At 41.2% G+C, this 19,408-nt stretch overlaps 2 protein-coding genes across 3 annotated transcripts; both read right to left on the minus strand.

Annotated features, from left to right (window-relative positions):
* Window positions 1-32: 32 nt before the first annotated feature.
* On the minus strand, window positions 33-11,826 carry LOC5521342 (hemicentin-2). 2 transcript variants are annotated; one of them, XM_048723576.1, is made up of 12 exons: window positions 11,401-11,823; window positions 10,612-10,761; window positions 9,573-9,845; window positions 8,930-9,217; window positions 8,422-8,568; window positions 7,432-7,599; window positions 7,052-7,315; window positions 6,603-6,890; window positions 5,241-5,590; window positions 3,764-4,020; window positions 974-1,269; window positions 33-820 (listed from the first exon to the last, which is right to left on the minus strand). In XM_048723576.1, exons 1-12 carry the CDS (start codon window positions 11,501-11,503, stop codon window positions 657-659), a joined length of 2,748 nt encoding a protein of 915 aa, XP_048579533.1. In that variant the 5' UTR covers window positions 11,504-11,823; the 3' UTR covers window positions 33-656. The 2 variants fall into 2 exon arrangements, with proteins under 2 accessions (XP_048579533.1, XP_048579534.1); XM_048723577.1 differs by lacking the exons at window positions 33-820; window positions 974-1,269; window positions 3,764-4,020 and adding an exon at window positions 4,412-4,513 and having other exon boundaries at window positions 11,401-11,826.
* A 496-nt stretch (window positions 11,827-12,322) lies between these two features.
* Window positions 12,323-19,293, minus strand: LOC5521341 (nucleolar protein 58). The gene is made up of 16 exons (XM_001640977.3): window positions 19,170-19,293; window positions 18,970-19,046; window positions 18,743-18,795; window positions 17,825-17,949; window positions 17,420-17,507; window positions 16,507-16,555; window positions 16,227-16,426; window positions 15,968-16,068; window positions 15,484-15,655; window positions 15,242-15,314; window positions 14,690-14,780; window positions 14,449-14,583; window positions 14,221-14,282; window positions 13,295-13,398; window positions 13,123-13,220; window positions 12,323-12,487 (listed from the first exon to the last, which is right to left on the minus strand). The coding sequence occupies exons 1-16, from the start codon at window positions 19,212-19,214 to the stop codon at window positions 12,416-12,418; spliced, it is 1,545 nt and encodes a 514-aa protein (XP_001641027.2). The 5' UTR covers window positions 19,215-19,293; the 3' UTR covers window positions 12,323-12,415.
* Window positions 19,294-19,408: the final 115 nt, after the last annotated feature.

Here is a 19,408-nt window from a genome sequence, read left to right on the forward strand (position 1 = left end):
ACCGACACAAGCTCACAAGAGATACTTGCAGATTTGATTTCAGAGATGTCGGCGGCCACCGATCTTGTTGTTTAATTAAACACATTTACATTACTCGTTTTTTTATTGTTTTAAATATATGATTTTTGGTGATGAAATTCGTTTGCTTTTACATTCTTTTATCATTAAAAGATATTTATTAAAAAGAAAAACACTTGATAATATGCTCCTAGATAACAAGTTAATTAAAAGCTGAACCATAAGGAATATACTCTGATCGAGGCAAATTCACTATCAATATGGTCATGACAGTTGCAATTTGACGGAAATCGAGGAATCAGGTAACTAAATAGTTAAACGAGGCATGTGCCTCGGTTCGCCTTCTACTCGCTACGGACTTGCGAGACTGCAACCGCCTTGGTTATTTGCCTTATACTAGCTAACGGACCGTTCGATTTTGACAAAGGCAACTTCAATTTTCCTTATACTGGCTAAGGCACTGAGAACACGAGTGAGGCAACCTCGATTTGCTTTATACTGGCTAATACCCTGATATCATGGCTGAGAGTACTTCGATTTGCATACACGGGTCAAGGCCATGCATTGTCGACACATATCACGTATATATAATGTCCGTGACTACACCTCTGGCTGGTCCACCTTATAGAGGTAGTAACTTATTCAGGCGTATCAGTCTCTGTCCCGTGCGGCAACTCGTACCTATTTTTCACTGCTTGGCTGTGTTTTCTCATCATGTATACCATGGCTACCAGACACGCGGTACACACGGCTACCATAGCGATTACAATCCACAGGAACTGTGATGGTATCTTATCTGCACCTGTGAAAGGACGGCACGAAAGTATTAAAAAAAATGAAAATATTTAAAAAATAAATAAATAAAAGTCGGATCCAGAATCTCCCCTATTACCCTCATGAAACCTAAAAAATGGCAAATTCGCAGACACAGGCGATAAACTAGAATACGCTTTACCTCCATGTACGCCTTGTCGGGCTTTGATACGGTGTTCCCCAAGGACGAGTATAGGCCCTTGCGTGAATTCGGCGCGCTCATCGTCTGCTTGTCGCCGGAATCTTTCGCGTATCGCGTCATTTTCCACGCAGCCCTTGGCACAGCGCGATTCCGGGTTCGTACCGTTACACACCACTACTCGACAGTGAATAAACAGAAACTTGTTCGGCGTTTGTAAGAACTGAAACACCCGGAAACTAAAACGGGTGGAAGTTCCGACGGAGCTATACATCTGTAGGGTAGAATCGCGTTTACAGCTGGAATCATAAAGTATATTTTGTGCATTAGTAGCCGCACTTTGGTAAACGGCACTATAAATACTAAAAAAGGGTTTCCTGACATTTGAGACGTCTTAATCTTTTATCGTTTTTTATTAACGCATCCCTCCCCTGCGTAGGCTTTTGTGCAAAAACTACTTGTACGAAGCTCTTACTAAGTACACCCCAACCTATTAGCCTACATGCAAACTTTACTCGCGCTTCGCACATACCTGATAACTACAATCTGTAACACAACATGACCGGAGCAGGGAATTTGTCCATATCTTTACACATATAAACGTTAAAGGTTGTAGCTTTTTATTTTATTAATTATTTTTTTTATTTGTGGCGGAAAACTAGACTAGAGGTGCATAGGCAAATGTATACCGAACAGTGTGTACATGTAAACAAATTGTTATATGACTCAAGAATGCAGTTTTATGCTGGCATAATTGATGAAAATTCAACCAACCAACGCACATTGTTTTTCAACAATTCAAAAATTGCTAAGTCTCAATACTGCCAAAAAACTTCCATCTCATACTTTCTTCCTTGGTAAGCAATATGATATCCAAGTCGTGCAGCTTAGATCCCCTGCCTGGTTCCATTTTAAGGGATTGCCAAGGAGTTTTTCTTCCTCTTATTACAAATATAATCAACCTTTCTTTTTCTGAGGCTTTTGTACCACTATCTTTAAAGGAAGCTGTACTTGATCCCATTCTTAAGAAGGACAATTTGGACCATGAGATACAAAATCATTTTCGACCCATCTCCAACCTTCCATTCGTGTCGAAGACAATGGAAAAAGTTGTTGCCATTAGACTAAACCAACATCTTGATTGCGGGGGCTTGCATGAGATCTATCAGTCGGCCTACAAAAAAGGGCATAGTACTGAGACAGCCCTTACGCGCGTACAAAATGACATTCTGAGAGCCATTGATGATGGGCAAAGTGTCATTCTTGTATTGCTGGACTTATCAGCGGCATTCTATACAGTGGATCATGATTTGCTAATTGGAAGACTTAAACATCGCTTTAAAATTAAATGTTTGGCGCTCTCCTGGTTGAGGTCATATCTGTCTGACAGATCTCAGTTTGTGAAAATCGGAAATGAAAGATCAGAAAGCAAGAAGCTTGTCTGTGGTGTACCTCAGCGATCAGTTTAGGTCCATTGCTATATTCGATGTACACTGTACCTCTTGCAGACATAATCAGAAAACATGGACTAAACTTCCATTTTTATGCTGACGACACGCAAATCTACATGTCGTTCAATCCTCTATCTGATAAAGAACCTGCTCTGTCGCGACACTTAGTTGAATCATGTATCGATGACATTAATAGATGGATGACTGCCAATAAGCTTCTTCTTGGTGATAAGACGGAACTTCTCGTACTTCATGCTCGTCATCGCCCAAAACCTAATCTGAGTTTAATCAATGTTGGGTCTGATGTTATTGAGATTTCTGATTCCGCAAAAATGGAACATGGTTTGACAGCGAAATGTCAATGGACAAACAAGTAAAGAACATATGCAAATCAGCTTTTTTTCGCTAAGCAATATTGCAAAAATAAGAAAATACATCTCATTTAAACACTGCGAGATACTTCTCCATGCATTTGTCACGTCTAGGCTGGACTATTGTAACTCGCTTCTTTCAGGTCTAAAACAAGAACATGTCCGTAAACTCCAATCTGTCCAAAACTCTGCAGCACGCATTCTCACTGGTGTACGTAAATTTGACCATATAACCCCTATCTTACAGGAGCTCCATTGGCTGCCTATTCCCGAAAGAATAAATTTCAAAATACTACTTTTAACTTTCAAATCTTTAAGTGGCCTAGCTCCTTCCTATTTAAATGAATTGCTTACACCTTATTTTCCACGAAGAAGTCTGCGCTCTGAAAAGAAAACCTTACTGGTAGAGCCTAGGTGCAATCTTAAAACTTATGGCTATAAATCATTTTCACACACTGCGCCTAGGCTCTGGAATTCCTTACCTCTAAACATAAGAAATTGGGACAGTTTAAATGAATTCAAGACAATGGTTAAAACCCATCTTTTCAGAAGTGCTTTTTAACATGTTTTAAAGAACCTATCATTTCTAGCATTATATATTAATATATATATATATATATATATATATATATATATATATATATATATATATATATATATATATATATATATATATATATATATATATTATTATTATTATTATTATTATTATTATTATTATTATTATTATTATTATTATTATTATTATTATTATTATTATTATTATTATTATTATTATTATTATTATTATTATTATTATTATAAAATACGTGGCGTGATACTTGGATTTGAACCTTATTTTTAGTCATTTTCACTCGGACAACTCGAACCATATTTTTATCGTTTGTTTGTGATTCGTACAAAGATACGACCCGCTAACTCTAATGTTTGCCTGACTTCAGAGTTAGTATGATTCTTCTTGCATTTCTCACCCTTTGTTGATGATATCATAAGCTACAGGGTCGTTGGGATTCTGAGTTGGTGTAGCGTAGCACCGCTCCGCAAGGACTGAGAGTTTGGTGTCCGATGAATCCACTTTAACTTCCACAAACAAAGGCTGGTTGATCAAGAGTTGTAGTGGGTAGTCTGTGGCGTCATTATACGGGTTGAAGAAGTTCTCGTCCCGGTATATTGTCATTGAGAGGTCGAAGTTCGTAGAAGAATTGGTGCCAAGACTGAATTTAGGAACCTAGTATCGACAAAAATATTATGATAGTAATGGTAAATCATGATATGATAGCCGGTGGTGGTGGGGTTGTTGGAGGAAAAATAGAGTTTTAGCGAGGGCAAGCACAGGCAGCCCAAGGCTACCGTTAGTCGTTTATAGAATGTATGGGGGAATTTATATGTTAGCGATAAAAAATTCTTTAGACCGTGAAAAATTAAACTTTAGACCATGTAATATTGTGTTTGAGTCTTCCTCTATTTCAATTTTGCCGATAGAATGTCCGTAGAGAGCGAGTTTGAAGCCCGCTACAAATTGTTTCTTACTCTATATAATATTTATATATTATATATATATTCACAATCGGTGGTTATAACGGTTAATTACGATGGTTATAACGGATAATTGTGTTGACGATTTTAATAACGATTCAAATGATGTTGAGTGAAGGTGATGATGATAAGGATGAGAGGCCAAAGTTCGTAGAAGAATTGGTGCCAAGACTGAATTTAGGAACCTAGTATCGACAAAAAGATTATGATAGTAATGGTAAATCATGATATGATAGCCGGCGGTGGTGGGGTTGTTGGAGGAAAAATAGATTTTTAGCGAGGGCAAGCACAGGCAGCCCAAGGCTACCGTTAGTCGTTTATAGAATGTATGGGGGAATTTATATGTTAGCGATAAAAAGTTCTTTAGACGGTGAAAAATTAAACTTTAGACCATGTAATATTGTGTTTGAGTCTTCAATTTTGAGTCTTCAATTTTGCCGATAGAATGTCCGTAGAAAGCGAGTTTGAAGCCCGCTACGAATTGTGTTTCTTACTCTATATAATATTTATATATATTATTTTTATATTCACAATCGCTGGTTATAACCGTTAGTTACGATGGTTATAACTGATAATTGTGTTGACGATTTTAACAACGATTTAAATGATGTTGAGTGAAGGTGATGATGATAAGGATGATCATAATCATAGAAGTGAATCATAATGCGATCATCCGCCTGAAATATAGACAAAAATGATAATAAAAATAGAAAACAATAAACGAAACTTATAACTTCATGCGCAAACGACTTCTGATGTATAGATGACGTTGATGGTTTTGGCGATCGAAATCGTGTAATCATTAATATGTCAAAAATATATTTTGTTAATGATTTTGATGATATTATGATAGAGATGGGAGTCGATGACGATGATGAGTGCATATAAGTGCTTCTTATAGCGCATTCTGACCTTAACTGGTAGAAGTCCCAGGGTGGATGCTATCCCTTCAGCAGCGTAAAAACATTTAAACGGAATATCGATATCCGCTGTACGCAATATCGGGCCAACCGCGGGCTCCTCTTGCACTGCGTTACTATAGACAATGACGTCATTGCTGTATGTGGTCGTCGTGCCACATCCAATGAGAGGAGCTCGTAATATCACGTGGGTTCGGTTAGTCGTTGCGTTACAGGATGGGTCACGCAAGCGCAGCCACCTGATATCGACGTCTTCAAGAATCTTTTTATCAATCGCTAGCACCATCTCCTTCTTACGACAGTCGACGTCGATTCCGTATGTCTTTGGAGTCCCCGACACACCTAGGGAGATAACGGTAAATGTACACAGGTTAATTGTGTCGCAAAATAAGATCGCATAGATACGAGAAACAAAACATTTGCCCAACCGTGAGGACGTAGATTATTATGCTCTCGTGGTCAACCTTAAAACGAAATAACTTCGACTTTAGTCGACAGGAGGGTGCATTATACAGGCACGGTGGAGTAGGAAGGGAAATTGAGCAGCCTCTCCACAGTAGTGGAGCCGAGATTTAACAGCGTCAAATCACACGTCACCAACCCCTCAACCCCTCACCCACCACCAGTCACGTCATCCACCCCTGCCATCAGTCACGTAACCCAACCTTGTCATCAGTCACGTCATCCAACCTCGTCATCAGTCATGTCATCCACCCTCATCATCAGTCACGTCACCAACCCCTCGTCATCAGTCACGTCATCCACCCCTGCCATCAGTCACGTAACCCAACCTTGTCATCAGTCACGTCATCCACCCCTGCCATCAGTCACGTAACCCAACCTTGTCATCAGTCACGTCATCCACCCTCGTCATCAGTCACGTCACCCAACCTTGTAACAGTCACGTCATCCACCCTCGTCATCAGTCACGTCATCCGAATTTGTCATCAGTCACGTCATTAACCCCTGTCAACAGTCACGTCATCCACCCTTGTCATCAGTCACGTCATCCACCCTTGTCATCAGTCACGTCATCCAACCTTGTCATCAGTCACGCCATCCACCCTTGTCATCAGTCACGTGATCCAACCTTTTTATCAGTCATGTCATCTACCCTTGTCATCAGTCACGTCATCCACCCTCATCATCAGTCACGTCACCCGACTTTGTCATCAGTCACGTCATTAACCCCTGTCATCAGTCACGTCATCAACCCTTGTAATCAGCTACGTCACCAAACCTCGTCTCAGCTACGTCACCCACCCTCGTCATCAGCTACTTCACCAAACTTCGTCATCAGTCTCCACCTTCGTCACCATGTCACTATCTTAACTCTACCACCGTCAGCCCTCACCTGGCTTATCAGTAATCTGTACTTGAATTCCGCTGTCGTACATCCTCCCATCTTGGTTTACCCTCATTGTATACGTCCCCGCATCAGACGTCTTGACGTCTTTGATGATAAGTGACCCACTCGGGCTGACAGCATAACGATTCGGACTGCGCGTGCGCGAGATGGGAATGTCGCCTTTGTACCAGACAAACTGCGGGCTCGGGTGACCTGTTACGGCTGCTTGTACTAGCATAACGGATCCCGCGGGCGGCAGCGAAATCACACTCGGCGGAACCTTCAACACAGTGTCTACGAAACACAAGCTAGATTGAAAACGTATTGTTTGAAGCGAACCCTTGGCTTTAACACAGTAAAGACATTTCCCCAAGATGTTGAGGGAGAATAAAAAGATAAATATATGTGCTTTTTCTTTCAAGCAAGGCTGTTTTAGCACATATGATTTTACTCACAATTGACGTTGATTCCGACTTGAGCGCTGTCGAACGATCCTCTGCACGTGTACTTCCCACCATCCTCTGCTGTCACCCCGTCAATTATAAGCACGTGGTACGGGCCACGCCTCTCTACGTACACGTGATCAACCTGTGCCGTCACCTTGTTGCCTTGGGGGTCGTACCAGCCTTCGAAAGGTTCGCCACTAACTTGGCACACTCTCGTTACGCGTTCACCAGGAGCAAAGTATTCATCTGCTTGGAACACTCTGGCGCCGGGGACTTTAAAAAAAGGAATTAATTAGTTGATAATCATCTAATGGTTAGATATATAATTCAGACTTTTTTCCACTACCGCTTGGTAGTGGTGTAGAGAGAATATTCATAGATATACTTACGCGTTATTGGGACCCCAGATGGCGATGGGCTGACGCAAAGATTTCTGCAGGAATCGGAGCAACACTTTTTCTTTTCCGGACAGTCCCAATCATGTTGACAGCGGTCTGAGTCACTGGCGCATGCGCGAGGTGGGCGAATAAATGGACAGAAGCCTTCCCTAGGGTTTTCTACAAATAAAGCGGGGAGGAACAAGATTGGAGAGGAGCCAAAAGAAACAATAGCAGCTCGCATTGGAGTCTAACATTCCCGTCCCCTGCCCTGTAAATGAAGCCAGCTTTTCTGGTAAAATAACGTTTGACACCAGGGGTTAAAACATGATTATAAAATGAACCGTCTATCTGGAGCAGGGAGAAAGCGATACTGTATAGGACCTGTATAGGAGCAGCTAGTTCTCGATTTGCTTAGCTTAAGGCGTTCTTGCCAAAACAGCCAAAATCATGCGATTAATTTCAACTGTTTACCTGAACGTCTCGCATAAAGAGGATGGAAATGGATTTAAAGTTAAATCCTCTGCATTTAATCAATTTCTTAGATAATTGATTTCTCTCTTTACTATGCTTGGATGAAGTGAACAATAATATATTTCTTTTTTATTGTATAGACACTCTTCCATACTTGATCAAGCCCCGTGCAAGGGACCGGTAGGGTAATGTTGTTCGGTGGTGTAATGACCAGGCCCGTAAAAATCGGTCTAGATTTTCCCGGGGGGGGGGGGGGGGGGGGGGGGGGAGGTGAGTTCTCAGATAAAAATCTGACAACCCCCGAAAAAAAAAGGATTTTTTTATGCGTCTGCAGTATCTCCACTGGACGTTTATTGTCGGATTTGGCTACATACCAGAGTTATCTAGCTTATGCTTTGTAGTTTTTGTATCGTCTACAAATAGCACGTCTATTGAGAACCACAAGTGGACCTTCGGGCGTTGTGTGTGTGTGTGGGGGGGTGCGTTCGCACCCCCTGCACCCCCCTGGATACGGGCCTCCTGACTAACCTTGCTGATCGCCCCGGCCTTTGCACTTGTACCGACAGCCATCAAAGCAGCATGGCTTCCCACCGCAATGGCTGTCCGAGGTGCACTGGTTCATGAGCCCAATGCCACACTTCCGCCGAGGATTCTCCTTCTGTGGTGGACATTTTCCTAGAAAGAAGCAAACCCAAGATAATGACTAAAATTAGCCTTGATATAGAATATTGTACTACAATCGTTTGTATGCTGCAGCGCGAAAGCAATGCGGTTACTTTGTGAGAACCTCGCTCATGACAAAATACTAGTTTGAAAACTAAAATTCGTCACACAATTACTAAAGGATCTATATAGATGGGTTATAATGCAAAACTGAAAGGAGACATGGGGAAGACAATACTTAATTCTATTAATCCCCCAAAACCCTTAGAAAAAAAAGTAGAGAATAGCGGAGGCAGATGTGATATAAATAGCAATAACAAAGTTCGTGTGCCCGATAGTTTATCCGTTCTATCAGTGAGTACCAGATACTTACCTGATTGGCTCATGACTCGGAATCGCTGATTTTGCACAATCTTCATGAACCCTGACGCCAACTGCTGCCTCACGTTCAGCGAGTACTCTCCACTATCTGATGACGTCACTCCTTTGATGGACAGCGAGCCGCTAGGGCTGACGGTATAGCGGTCGTCTGCAAGGTTTATGGGCTGGCCGTTCTTGGTCCATATGTATTTGGGAGGGGGGTGGCCACGGACAGTTGTAAATATGATGCCTGTGGTACCCTCTGCCATGAATTGAGGCGACATAGGCGTGTCTATGCTGACTGAGGGAGGGTAAAGACGAGCATTAGATCATCATTACTTTAAGGACGCGCCGCTACCGTGGCCATCGGACATTGGACAGGACAGAGGACAATGGCCACGTGACCAGATTTATGGAAGTTAGCCAATCAGTGTTGCATTAGAACATGACGCAAACTTTTAATTTTGAAGCTCCTGTCAACGAAATATGAGTCTTGCATCTTGATTGGCTAACTTTTGATGTGGCCACGTAGGAGGTACGCGTCGCATTAAACGCTAAACATCATCCTTTTATCTGTAGTTTAAGAGGTTCACACAAAAGAAGTGAAACAGTAGAGGATTGTCTATTGAACATCATTGGTCTGCGTTGTTACTCACATCCTACATTGAGAGTGAAATCTTTCTTCGTCAATGCCCCGCGACAGGTGTATATCCCGCCATGCATCACGGTTGCGTTTGTAATGATAAGCTTGTGCTCGTCTGTGTCCGTCTGTATGACATACACTGTATCCGTGGGGGTGGTGGAGAGGAATTTTTGCTGCCCAGGTCCGTACCAACCCTCCAACGGCTGCTCGTCCAACACACACGTGACTTGGACAGATCCACCCGGCTCGACATTTTGCTCCTCAGGACTCACGGATATGTATGGGCCTAAAATAGATACGCAGTTTAATGATTAGCCAATGAAAGCGGTAACGTAAAACATGTTTTCTAGATCCAAGATGGCGGGTTCAATCTATCAATGTAGCCATATCTAGATGAGCCATATGACCTATTAATAAGCGCGACAATTTGCCACCCTAAAAAGTCCTTCCTCGGGAACCCCAAGGGCGTCGATGTAAGCGAAACGAGGCGGTGGAAACCACTACCCTCCCCATCGAGGCGCGAGAAAGAGGTCGGAGAACGCCCTATCCCTCCCTCGGCCTCGTTCCGCCTGTGACCTTGACGCCATGGGTTCCTGTGAATGTAAAACGTTACAAAAGGCACTTTTTGCTTATGTCTAAGAATTGATAACTGTGTTAGTGACAGAACATCCTCGGTAACTCAGGGCGTCGAGGTCACAAGCACGAGGCGGAACAAGGCCGGTGGAGGGGGAGGGGGTAGGGGGCGGGAGGCCTCGTTTACGCGGGGTATATTGAAGGGACGTTTGGCTGGCTGGCTGGATCGCGTGACAATAGTGACCACTAGTTAACTACTGTACCTGTTACTGGCGGGACGCAGGAAGTAAAACAACTCTGATCGCGTGAGAAACGTGACCAGTTTACTACTGTACCTGTTACTGGCAGGATGCAGAAAGTAACAAAACTCTGATCGCGTGACAATCGTGACCAGCTCACTACTGTACCTGTTACTGACAGGACGTAGGAAGTAACACGACTCTGATCGCGTGACAATCGTGACCAGTTCAATACTATACCTGTTACTGGCAGGACGCAGGTAGTAACACAACTCTGATCGCAGCATTTTTTGGGTCCTGGACAGTCCTCGTCCGTGTTGCAGGTGGATTTCCCGCGCAAACAGTAATCAGCCGCATGAAGTGTCTGTGGACACCGTCCGCGCTTCGCGCCTGAACAAGCATAAACACAAATAATGCCGTAATTAGCAAGCCGACCCCCTAAAAACAAATGCGTAAAAAATGGCCGTATAACCATTGGCGATTCACACTCGATGACGAAATGCTGCTCCCGATTTTCCGCTTCCGATTTTCTTGCTAAGTGGCTGGACACCGTTGAGTATGAGTTACGGCTGTTAGACAAGGTCATGATATGATATACTCGTGCACTGAAAGACACCCAAATACCCTTCGGGGCAGATTAAATTCCTTATCTAACCTCCCAGGTGAAAAACTTCAGCGTTTGTGAAACTTGAATAAATATCTTAAAATATATATCATTTAAAACCACTGAGTATATTTAAAAAGCGAGCATTAACTTCTACGATAAGCTTCCAAGTAGTCATGTAAAAAGATATGAGATCAATAGAATATGGAATCCTACAGACGAAAAGAATCTCCCATTAGTGGCATCGACCCGTTTATCAGTTTTATCAGAACTCTTGACTTGGGATTTAAGCGAGTTCTATCCTCCGTTAGCAGTTTATCGTAAAATGCCTATGCAAATCTACAAAGCGCTGCCTTCGGGCTCAACAACTATCCGATCTCGAACGCGATCTTTACGCCAATGGATACAGAACCAAGGACTCGTACCTGAGACTGTGCTGCCTTCTTTGTGAAAAGATGCATGCCATACCACAGCCGTAAGAAGAAGTCCTCTCGCTGTCAGCATACTTACCTGGACCGGGTAAATCATACTAACTGCTGTGTCTAGAACACTGTTCTCGCAGCCGACTCGGATTTTTTAGACATCACTCGCGGGCGGCAGCTATCAAAGTTCGTAACGAGTGTTTATATTGAGAATTAAAGTACGCTCCTGATGAAACATTAAACTGTCAATATAAAGCCTGCATTGCGACCTTTGCGTGTCTCGCGAAGATTCGGCTCAAGTAGATGATCTTACAATAATCAGCAACGCCTTTGTGGTAGTGCATGCGCGCACAATCTGTTACCGCGCTCAGATTTTTAACTAGGGGAATGACGGGGGAAAACGCACACAATAACGCGCTCGGATTACTAGAATTGGGGATGGAAAGGACGCACACAATCAATAACGCGCTCGGATTACTAGAACTGGGGAGAGAAAGGACGCACACAATCAATAACGCGCTCGGATTACTAGAACTGGGGAGAGAAAGGACGCACACAATCAATAACGCGCTCGGATTACTAGAACTGGGGAGAGAAAGGACGCACACAATCAATAACGCGCTCGGATTACTAGAACTGGGGAGAGAAAGGACGAACACAATCAATAACGCGCTCGGATTACTAGAACTGGGGAGAGGACGCACATTTAGCGGGTGGGTGCCTTTAATCAGCTTACTGCTTGCGCCTTGGGGGGGAGGGGAGTGGGACTTTCGCCTATCGTTATTCTTGCATGTGCATTGCTCTGAAGTAATTTTATCTGATTCTGTAACAAACACTGGTCAAGATAAGCTAAACACGATAAGCTAGACACGAGAAGCTAATGATATAGCTTATAATCTTCCCCGGGCAATAGGAGATATAGGGCTTGGAAATTATGTTTGCTTTTATTCGTGTTTCTTAAAAACAGTCTACAGTAACGAACTTTACATAATTAAAGATAAGGAGATTGAAGTTCGCATTAGTCGGAGTCTTCGGTCTTGGCTTTCTTCTTTTTCTTCTTCTTCTTCTTCTTTTCGCCATTTTCTAGCACCTGTGATAAATACCAGAACAGCTGACAATCAACTCACAAAGGAAACTAATTTATAAAGAACTCCTGTGCTATTTCGCTGGATATCTGGATATGCCAGCAGGATATCTTAAAGAATGTCGATCAACCACCCCTCTAAAATTTCGGTTTATTTGCAAGAAAACTTCAAATCAGCTACCCACAATTTAAGTTTAATAGCTTATTTACGATAGTTTTTAGGGCTGAATAGTCGTCGTACGACGGCCGTCGGAATAGAATAACCGTCGTACGATGGCCGTCGGAATAGAATAACCGTCGTACGATGGCCGTCGGAATAGAATAGCCGTCGGAACTGACCGCAAGATAATGTATTCCGTCTCAAAATTAGTATTCCGCCTCGAAAACCGGGCTAATTCCATACCTACCCTACTACTAACGATATTGTTTTGAAAGCATCTCTGTCACTTGCTTGAATTAGCCGATGGAAATGGATTCTTTGATAGAGTCAGTTTTGCGTGGGAGCATAAAATAGCGGCGTGATCGGCTTTCTTTAAACTTGCCCCGTTTATTATACATGCCTGGCATTGCAACCGCACAAAAACCTGGTCCAATCGGTTTAATTAACAACAGAGCAAAATACATGTGGCTAAGGTCCTCACCGCTGAAATGTCGGCCTCTTCGTCACTTTCTTCAGTTTTGGTCTTTTCCTTCTTGCTTTTCTTTTCCTTTTTGTGCTTTTTTGGCGGTGACTCGACTTCTGAAAATTAGGGCATTTTGCTCAACAAGAGACTTCCAGTGATAAAACGAGCACCATGCGACTGCAGTTGTTACCTGGTGTGGCAGCGGTCTCCTCTTCGTCTGATTTTTCGTGCTTTCTCTTCTTGGCTGATTTACCAATAGTGGAATCTGCATCTGGGTTATAGGCCTTCACTTGGCTGCAAAGTTAATAGAGGTATGAGAAAAAGGCGACGTATTATGAGAAAAATTGCACCAGCCAGCAAGGTTGCTTATTGGCATAGAAGGTATTTTACTACAAGAAACCATCTCATTTACTACAAGAAACCATCTCATTTACTACATGAAACCATCTCAATTTCCAAATGGATCAAGTCTCCTGCAAGTGGAACTTCATTCAACCCTCCCTCGAAGCAAGCTACAAGCCTAGAAGTAACATATTCCAACCAATAACTCTGCAGGGGTTCCATTAGGCCCCCAGCAGCTGGCCGACTCGCCAGCGATTTTCCACAGAGTGCCAGCTATATGTGCACAGTATATTATCTTGTCTAAAGTACAATCGCTACTAACTCTACAAGAAGAATTTTTTTATTTGAGCTACGCATGAGGGAAAACTAAAGTGTTCACTTCACTTTATTTTACTATACCACCAAGCGCAACCTTGGTAAGTTACATAGAGCTTATTAGAGCCTCAAAGGCGGGCACATTCGCTTGTGTGGTAACTATTGCTTGGGCCAGATTGTCCCAGTCTAACGAAACTAGATTTATATACAGTAGTACGAGCAAACGGTAGAGAAATATGCTCTGAGTGCTTGTGTCTTGACTTTCGCGCGGGTGTAGTGAGGTGTCATATTGGAAGGACGGCGAGGCCTTGCCGGCTTTTGTTGAACAGCTTCAGTCTAAATTCGTATCTTCTATCTTTAAGAGACTTCCAATTTAGTGCCGTCAACAGCAAGGAAACTGCACCTTCCGTATAGTTGGTATAGTCTGATAGTTCCATATAGATTAAGTATATTACAAACCTTGTGTTTTCATATTTGTCCACCTTGGCTTGTTTCTTCCCTGATCCGCTGATCTTCCTCATCTATGGAGGATACAGATGGAGTAAAATGTCCTATAGTCTTTCATGGTATTTACTCTATTATAATACGCCATGATCTTTGTCATCTTATGTTCAAAATGAGGGTTGTGACTGAGGTGCTAAGTACATATTAACAAGACAGGTGATATTATCAAGCACAAGTTTGTACCTGTCCATCTTCGATCATCTTTAGCCTCGCTTCAAGGTTGGCACGAGCTTCAATGCCCATATCTGTACCAACATCTTCTCCGAGGGCATCCACCCTAATGGCTAATGAAGCCTTGGCCGCAAGCATACGCGAGATCTGGAAAACATTTGAAAAACCTCAACCAGGGGTGTTAAACACAAAGAAAGCTCTTACTTTCTCCATACTAATTTTCTCCTATTACTAATGAATGGACATTAATTACCTTGCCCTTGTGTTTTGGGGCTGATTGCCCAACAAGAGATGCATGATAAATCAGGCCATACTTTGGAGTATCATGCTTTGTCTTCAGAGCCCTGAGAAACAAACACCATGGTAAGCTCAATCAAAAGATAGTATTTCTTCTTCACAAAACAATACACCTGCATTTTCTGAACATCACTCACTGTAAAAGCTAGTTTTAGCTGCCTAGCTGCCTAGGGTTGCCAATCAATTTGAAGGCAGGCAATGCATCAGTATCGCAAGGCACTAAAATTCAGGCTTCAGGTTATATGAATAACTGCTATGTCTTCATTACAAGTATCGAATTTAAAAATGAGTTAAACTCAAGCTACATCATCAAACAGGAAGACATTAAACACTAACTCCAGCAAATGTTAAGTTCATCATGGGTCTCAAAGCAATGCATTCAGTCATCAAAATTATAGAAATAGACCACCTTGTACACCTTGCCCATCTTCATGTTATCTTCATTTAAACATAAGGGTTTTTTTTAATTACATATTAGTTTTATGAGGCATTTGTTATTTGCCGATACCTGAAGAGTGCTTTCTCGGCTCCAAGGATCTGCACAGTAGATGAAGGGTGCTTGGCAAGGTTAAGGAGTGAACCTAAATGATGCAAACCCAAATGTCAAAGAAAGACTACACATTACTGGGATGGTTACATTGATCCAGTTACATCCTTGTAGTGATACCTACTAATAGATTTTGATCATTGCATTCTACGATTTCAGAGCCAAGGGGGTGAGGTCCATTAGGAATTTGGTTATTTGTTCACCTGCATGGGCAATCAATCTAGCTCCAACCAGCTCTCCGACCAGTACAGTAAGGTTTGGTGCAATAGCAGTCATGCGATTCTTGAGGTAGTCGTACAACTGGGCTCTGTACTCTGCAACCTCCATGATTTGGTCACACAGGAAGATTATGTTATCAATATCCTCTTGTGATATCTATAGATGAACAATTAATACTTTAGCTCAACTTATCACATGTTATTGCAAAAACAAATCACTATCTTAATGCCTTGCTTAAATACCAGTTAAAGGGGTTACATTATAAGTTTTCTTGGTTTTAAACAAACTACATTATTAGAGATTGTAGCTAGCCTGAAGAATCCAATCCAAGTTTATCAAAAACTTTGATCCCAAGAATCTTACCAGTGTGATATTTGGAGGAAAGTAGGAAGTTCATCTGACTAATTCAAAGGATATTACAGCAATGCAAAGATTGATGATACTTAACTGCACTGTGTTTTAATTTACCTCAACTCCCATTGATATCTCAGCTGCTGTCTTTAGTTCCTCCTCTACCTCCTCGGGAAGAATCTCAGAGAAGTCAAGTTCGCCTGCTTTAGTCCTCATACCTACGTCACAGAAACATAACCTAGTTTAATGGAGCATGAGGATTATCCTTCTAGTTCCAGTTAAATCAGCTCAGCTGCCCATTCTCAAGAGCTTAATATAGGCACAATTAAGATACAAGGATTATGGATAAATATACACACTTTACAATCCCTCTTACCCATTTTCTTGACAGTCTTGGCATAGGCAAGGTTGTCAGTGACAATCTTGCCAAGTTCCGGAAAATGCCATCCATACCACTCACGGCATCTCATCACGTAATTATTCAATTCTTTGTCCAGATCATCAAGCAATGAGATTGCCTGAACAATCATGGTGTCAACTTTATCTGGACTGAATTTGAGTTTGTATCTTGAGAGGCTGTAGAAGAAAAAGCAATTATATATGAATTATTAGGTATTGCACATGAAGAAGAAATTCCTTTTTAATTGGGTCCAAACCTGTGAGCCAGACCAAGAGCCATGGCACTCATTTCCCTGTCTTGTAAACCTGCAGATCAAACCCAAAATCACATGCCAATATGTAAATAAACAGCTATCATCTTAATCAAATTGCATGTCAATATGTAAATAAACAGCTATCATCTTAATCAAATTGCATGTCAATATGTAAATAAACAGCCATCATCTATATCAAATCGCATGTCAATATGTAAATAAACAGCTATCATCTTAATCAAATCGCATGTCAATATGTAAATAAACAGCTATCATCTAAATCAAATCGCATGCCAATATGTAAATAAACAGCTATCATCTTAATCGAATCGCATGTCAATATGTAAATAAACAGCTATCATCTTTATCAAACTACATGTCAATATGTAAATAAACAGCTATCATCTTAATCAAATCGCATGTCAATAAAGAAATAAACAGCTATCATCTAAATCAAATTGCATGTCATTATGTAAATAAACAGCTATCATCTTTATCAAATTACATGTCAATATGTAAATAAACAGCTACCATTTTTATCAAATCGCATTTCAATATGTAAATAAACAGCTATCATCTTTATCAAATCGCATGTCAATATGTAAAAAAACAGCTATCATCTATATCAAATCCCATGTCAATATGTAAATAAACAGCTATCATCTTTATCAAATCCCATGTCAATATGTAAATAAACAGCTATCATCTATATAAATATGTAAATAAACAGCTATCATCTATATCAAATGCAGGGGTAGATCAAGGATTTCCAAAAGGGGGGCTGAAGCAAGGGTTTCAAGAAAGGGGGGATGCATTGTTCTTCTGTGGATTTCTTTATATTTCTAGTAATTTTTAAGCCAAATACCTGAAAATAGGGTTGGGGCCTACTTCTAACCTTACAATGTACTGACTGTACCTGTGATTAGGTTGTTCATCTGATTTCTGATTCCTCTCATAAGCTCATGTACAGCAGTAGAGGCTACACAATTCACACTGAGCTTCTCCTATAAAATATGAACTCAACGTTAAGCCTTTTCATCACCCAGAATTAAAGTGCAGAACAGAGTGCATGGAAAAGATAGCTACTGAGCATTCACAATAAATAGGGATGATTTAAGCTGATGCTTCTAACTGAACATTGCACTTCAAGTATCCTAATGAATATTTACGTCTATGGAAAATTCATATCTGATTTATGTTATACATACATCATTGCAATGTCTTGATGTATATATGTACTGACAATTTCTGACAAAAATTGCATAAATAGCACTTCCATCACACTACCAGTTCTCTCTAGCTGTTGGTTTTCTGGTAATACCTTGATGATGTTTCCAAGCTTGGCATCAGAGACAGCTAACTGCTCATGGGCATCCTTGGCCACTACCTTTTTTAGAAGCTTCTTTAGGCCTTTACTCATTTTGCCTTCAATAGCAGCAGTTGCAGCTGTTATGTAAAAGAAAATCTCTATTATCTGTGAGTTTTAGAATTTTGTGAAATCTTACCAAAACTCCTAAACTAGACTATTTAAAACCATCATCAAACTTTTTAAACAGCGGTATTGCGGTAAAAAATGATTGTGGTGTTAATGAGTCCTGCGGAGTGCGGGATTTGCCCTTGGTACAGGATGATCTAGCATGAAACCTAGAAATGTTGTGCATGCTCTTCAAAACCTAGTCCTTCTTTGAGGTATGCAATATTTCCATTTTTTCTGATGTATTTTCGAAAATTTTGTGCCCCCTCCCCCTTTAAGGCCCTTTGGGACCCATGGCCGAGTGCGCAGTCATGTTATTCTTTCCTAATTCTCTGGGATCAACAGAGTAGAAAACATTTATTTTCCAAACACATGACGCGAGGAGAGGCACCCAGTAAATAATCAAGTTTAGTATATGACTAGAGGGAATTTCATAAGAACTCATGCTCTGATTTGTTTGCTATCTCGGGATAATGATATGAACATCAACAAAACTGTCAGAAGCGATACCTCATCAAAGGAAATTTGATAAAATGATTACAACAAAATGCGTCTTGTTCAGTCCCCGCCAAGTATATACTAAAACAATTATTCTCTTCAGGATCAGCGAATAGCGGTAGAAAATCCGTATCCACCGCTATCCACTTCACCTTTAACAAATAATTGTTAGATATGCTTTGGCTATTGTTTGTACACAATTCATTATACAAATGGCTAACAGGGGGGTAGACTTGGGTGAAGTTTAAGTTATAAATGCAAACTTACCAGCTAAAGCCTCAGTGGTATCGTCAAACTTGTGAAAATGCTTGAGCTTAACACTGCATCAGACATAACAACAAGATGGTAGATGTTTTTAAAAAATGGGATACTGGAAATTATGGCCCTCCGCGTCTTCAGTCCTTCAGTGAATTTCAGTTGTGTTAAACATAATAAACAGAGATTTTGTGAATAATAGTATTTCTTTACTTAAGCATTTCATCAGCAGGACTTACACTTTGCTCGCCGCATCAGGAGTCTCGAAATCCTTGTAAAGATCGTCAACATTCTTAAGTTTTTTCTCATCTAAAAGCTAGAGACGCGACAACGTAAACAACCAAAAGTTTAGCTTGATCAAAATACAGAATGCCAAACACGTTTACGGGATAAAACATCACAATTACATAAAATAATAACACGGTAATGCATTAAGTACCTTGAATACGGCATAACCAGCCGGGGTTTCAAATAAAACCAACATTTTTTTAAGAGTCGTCGGAATCTTCTCACGATAACAAGCACGTGGAGATGTTCACATAAGCGCCCGCAAGCCACTCGATACCCGACATGCATAGCGCGAATACACAGGTAGCCCGTGAAAGGGCTTAAAAAAAAGCCAGCCTGCCTTCTCTAGAGATTTTATCTTCTCCATGTTATTTCGGTTTAAACATAGAG

Source organism: Nematostella vectensis, chromosome 2, assembly GCF_932526225.1.
Source record: "Nematostella vectensis chromosome 2, jaNemVect1.1, whole genome shotgun sequence".
Taxonomy (NCBI): Eukaryota; Metazoa; Cnidaria; class Anthozoa; order Actiniaria; family Edwardsiidae; genus Nematostella; species Nematostella vectensis.